Source organism: Wasmannia auropunctata, unplaced genomic scaffold, assembly GCF_000956235.1.
Source record: "Wasmannia auropunctata unplaced genomic scaffold, wasmannia.A_1.0 LD336101.1, whole genome shotgun sequence".
Lineage (NCBI taxonomy): Eukaryota > Metazoa > Arthropoda > Insecta > Hymenoptera > Formicidae > Wasmannia > Wasmannia auropunctata.
This window is the reverse complement of record NW_012026789.1, coordinates 6062727-6065295: the sequence shown is the minus strand read 5'-3', so window position 1 is coordinate 6065295 and position 2569 is coordinate 6062727. Positions and strand designations below refer to the sequence as shown.

General features: G+C 46.2%; 2 protein-coding genes across 4 annotated transcripts in view; both read left to right on the top strand.

Moving 5' to 3' along the window:
• The first annotated feature begins 788 nt into the window (after positions 1–788).
• Positions 789–2569, top strand: part of LOC105460667 — a 6579-nt gene continuing 4798 nt past the window's right edge. Inside the window, exons 1-2 of one of the 2 annotated variants that reach the window (XM_011707172.1) lie at positions 789–847; positions 1287–1537. The gene's annotated coding sequence lies outside the window, so the exon portion shown is untranslated. Of the gene's footprint in view, positions 971–1286; positions 1538–2569 lie in introns of both variants that reach the window. The other variant, XM_011707166.1, reaches the window with a different exon arrangement.
• Positions 1550–2555, top strand: LOC105460653. Of its 2 annotated transcripts, XM_011707156.1 has the most exons (3): positions 1550–1966; positions 2055–2233; positions 2457–2555. In XM_011707156.1, the coding sequence occupies exons 1-3, from the start codon at positions 1645–1647 to the stop codon at positions 2475–2477; spliced, it is 522 nt and encodes a 173-aa protein (XP_011705458.1). In that variant the 5' UTR covers positions 1550–1644; the 3' UTR covers positions 2478–2555. The 2 variants fall into 2 exon arrangements, with proteins under 2 accessions (XP_011705458.1, XP_011705453.1); XM_011707151.1 differs by lacking the exon at positions 2457–2555 and having other exon boundaries at positions 2055–2441.

Here is a 2569-nt window from a genome sequence, read left to right as displayed (position 1 = left end):
CAGCACTGTTGGGGGTAACACCAGGTCAACGATTAATTCGTTACCGCACTTCTTCGTTTCTGAGTACTTGTGTCTGAATGAGGAGTAGTACTCCTCTCGATTCAACAGACAAATCCCGCACTTTTAACTAAGCTACACCTTATCCAAGAGCACGCACACTTGCTCTGGGGAACCAAGCTAAAAACTTAAAGCTACTATAAACACCTTAGCCATCAACGCTTTTAACAATTTAGCCTAATTACTAATCGCTTGGACGCACCAATAATAACGATGAATAACAATAAGTATCAACGATCCTAACTATAAAGTCAAAAGAAAAAGAAAAACACTAATTATATACTCTAAACCTACGAACTAATAATGATGATAACGCCAGTCCGTATCAAAACAACAATAATATTAAGTAAAAAGAAAAAGAAACCCCCAATTTCCGTCACCAAGAAAGAACTCAACGCGTAACGCAATTACGTTTCCAATTTCTAGGTTAATTTTAATTTCAGTCAAAGCAGCAAAGGATTTTTCCGCGGGTAAGTATAATATCTTAGGTATCCTCCCTGATTCTTTACGTGGTACTGTGCTTCAACTCATTACTGATAGAATAGCCCTCTATAGTATATCCAATTTAGTGGTTTGATGGAAACTCGGCCGAACACACACGGCCCGCCCTCTCATATACGCACTGTTCGTGCCCGAATCCCGATCAACAATCCAGTCAGTGCGAATCTAATCTGATTATCATATACACCGCGCCTGTCACTTTGACGCAAGCACAGCGACACCGTATCGTAGATTCGCGTGTGGCGCTGCAAGCCGTTCGGACGTGTTCTTTTATGCGATCCCGGGCATTGTTAGTTTTACGCCTTTTTGTCAAGTACTACGTGTAGTGCGGTGTCTGGTTATAACCCAGTGCTTTTCTATCTCTGCACGCGAAGTCTTTTAGCCATTGTGTCGGTTTGTTTTGGGCATTCCGGTATGTCCGAGGCTACGGCCTCGTGCTCGGTGGACCGGGGGGGAGGGCCGAGAGGTCCGCCATGCTCGGCCCCTGGCCCCGGCCAGCATCCCTTCTCGACGATTCAGCCTCTTTCAGTTCCGCTAGAACACTTTAGTTCATTCGAGGGAAATTTGGCCGTATCTCAAATTCTTTCCCCTTCGGCATTATCCCCTCACTCTCCCTCTTCTCAGCTTTCTGATGCCCTTTCTCCTATTCCCCCCTCCCTCCCCCCCTCTGTGGATGCAAACGCGGCATTCGTTATAGTTCCGGATAAAGTTAACGACTTTTTACACAGGCCAAGCACGGGGCTCCATCGCCCAGTGGCAAATCATAATGCGAACGAAGATATGATTTGCTTGAATGAAGAACCCTCGACCTCGTGTGAGCGAGGGACCAAGATCCTGCCCGGTGGAAAGAAGGGCAACAAACGTTCCTTTAGTGACACGGAGGCCTTTCTTGCCCCATCAAAAGGTTTGCTCTCTCGCTCTGCCGACGCAAGTGACAACGACGTAGGCCTATCAGAGGAAATCTGCAACGACAATCCAGGTAAAACTAAATCTCGTAGAGTGGAGGAGAAGGCAAACGCATACGTAACATCAGACCTTCCTCCATACATTGTTCATGTTCACTCTTTATGCAATAATAGAAACAACATGCCCCACCCGATTAAAATATCTTCGAACGTGGGTAAGGTTATGAACTCTTCGGATATAATAGAGATGAAACGCCTTGGCACAGGCAAAATTCTAGTAGAGTGTAAAACGGCTGCGGCTGCAAATAAGCTAGCTTCGAATCCGGACTTGGCAAACTTTAACCTCAAAGCTGTCATCCCTAATTACAGGGTTTTAAGAACAGGCATTATCAGAGACATCCCTCAAGAGTTTGATGTAGCGGAAATTAAAGCTTCTTTAACTACAAATCAGAACCACAAGATCATCAGTGTGCATCGCTTGAATAGAAAATCCACTGTTAATGGTATAACTCAATACGTGCCCTCTCGCACCATCTGCGTTAAATTTGCGGGGCAATCGCTCCCTTCTCACGCTTTTCTTTTTTGGTCCAGACATGTGGTATATCCGTATATACCAAAAGCCAGAGTTTGCTACTCGTGCTATAGAAACGGCCATGTCAGTGCGGCATGCCGCAGCCAGCCTCGGTGTATCTTCTGTGGCAATGCTCCTCACGACAATGAGGGCACATGCCCGCTCAAGGAAAACACCCCGTGTTGTATTAACTGCTCTGGTGAGCACCTTCCAGTGGACCCCAGATGCCCGCTCTTAGAAAAGCAGAAGAAAATTCTCACCCTTTCTGCGGCTCAAAATATCCCGCTCATAGAGGCCAAAAAGAGGCTTAACTCTCCCTCCTCCCCCGCTATTAGTACAGACTCCTCTTCCATACCGGTCGGTTCAAGCTCTGATAACCTCTTTATGTTTCCCACTTCTAATAGATTTGACGCTTTTAACAGGAACAATTTGGGGGACTGTGATTCATCGAATTCGCAAGGCACATATGCCCAGGTGGCTGCAAGAACAAATGCTTCGCAGGGACAGCGTAGTTCACAACATTACCGTGACCCCA

Bases quoted from the DNA above. Each gene is read 5' to 3' on its own strand.
- LOC105460653 (XM_011707151.1), top strand. From the start codon at position 1,645: ATGCCCCACCCGATTAAAATATCTTCGAACGTGGGTAAGGTTATGAAC. The intron at 1,967-2,054 runs GTATAACTCAAT...TTTTTGGTCCAG, and splicing joins TAGAAAATCCACTGTTAATG to ACATGTGGTATATCCGTATA.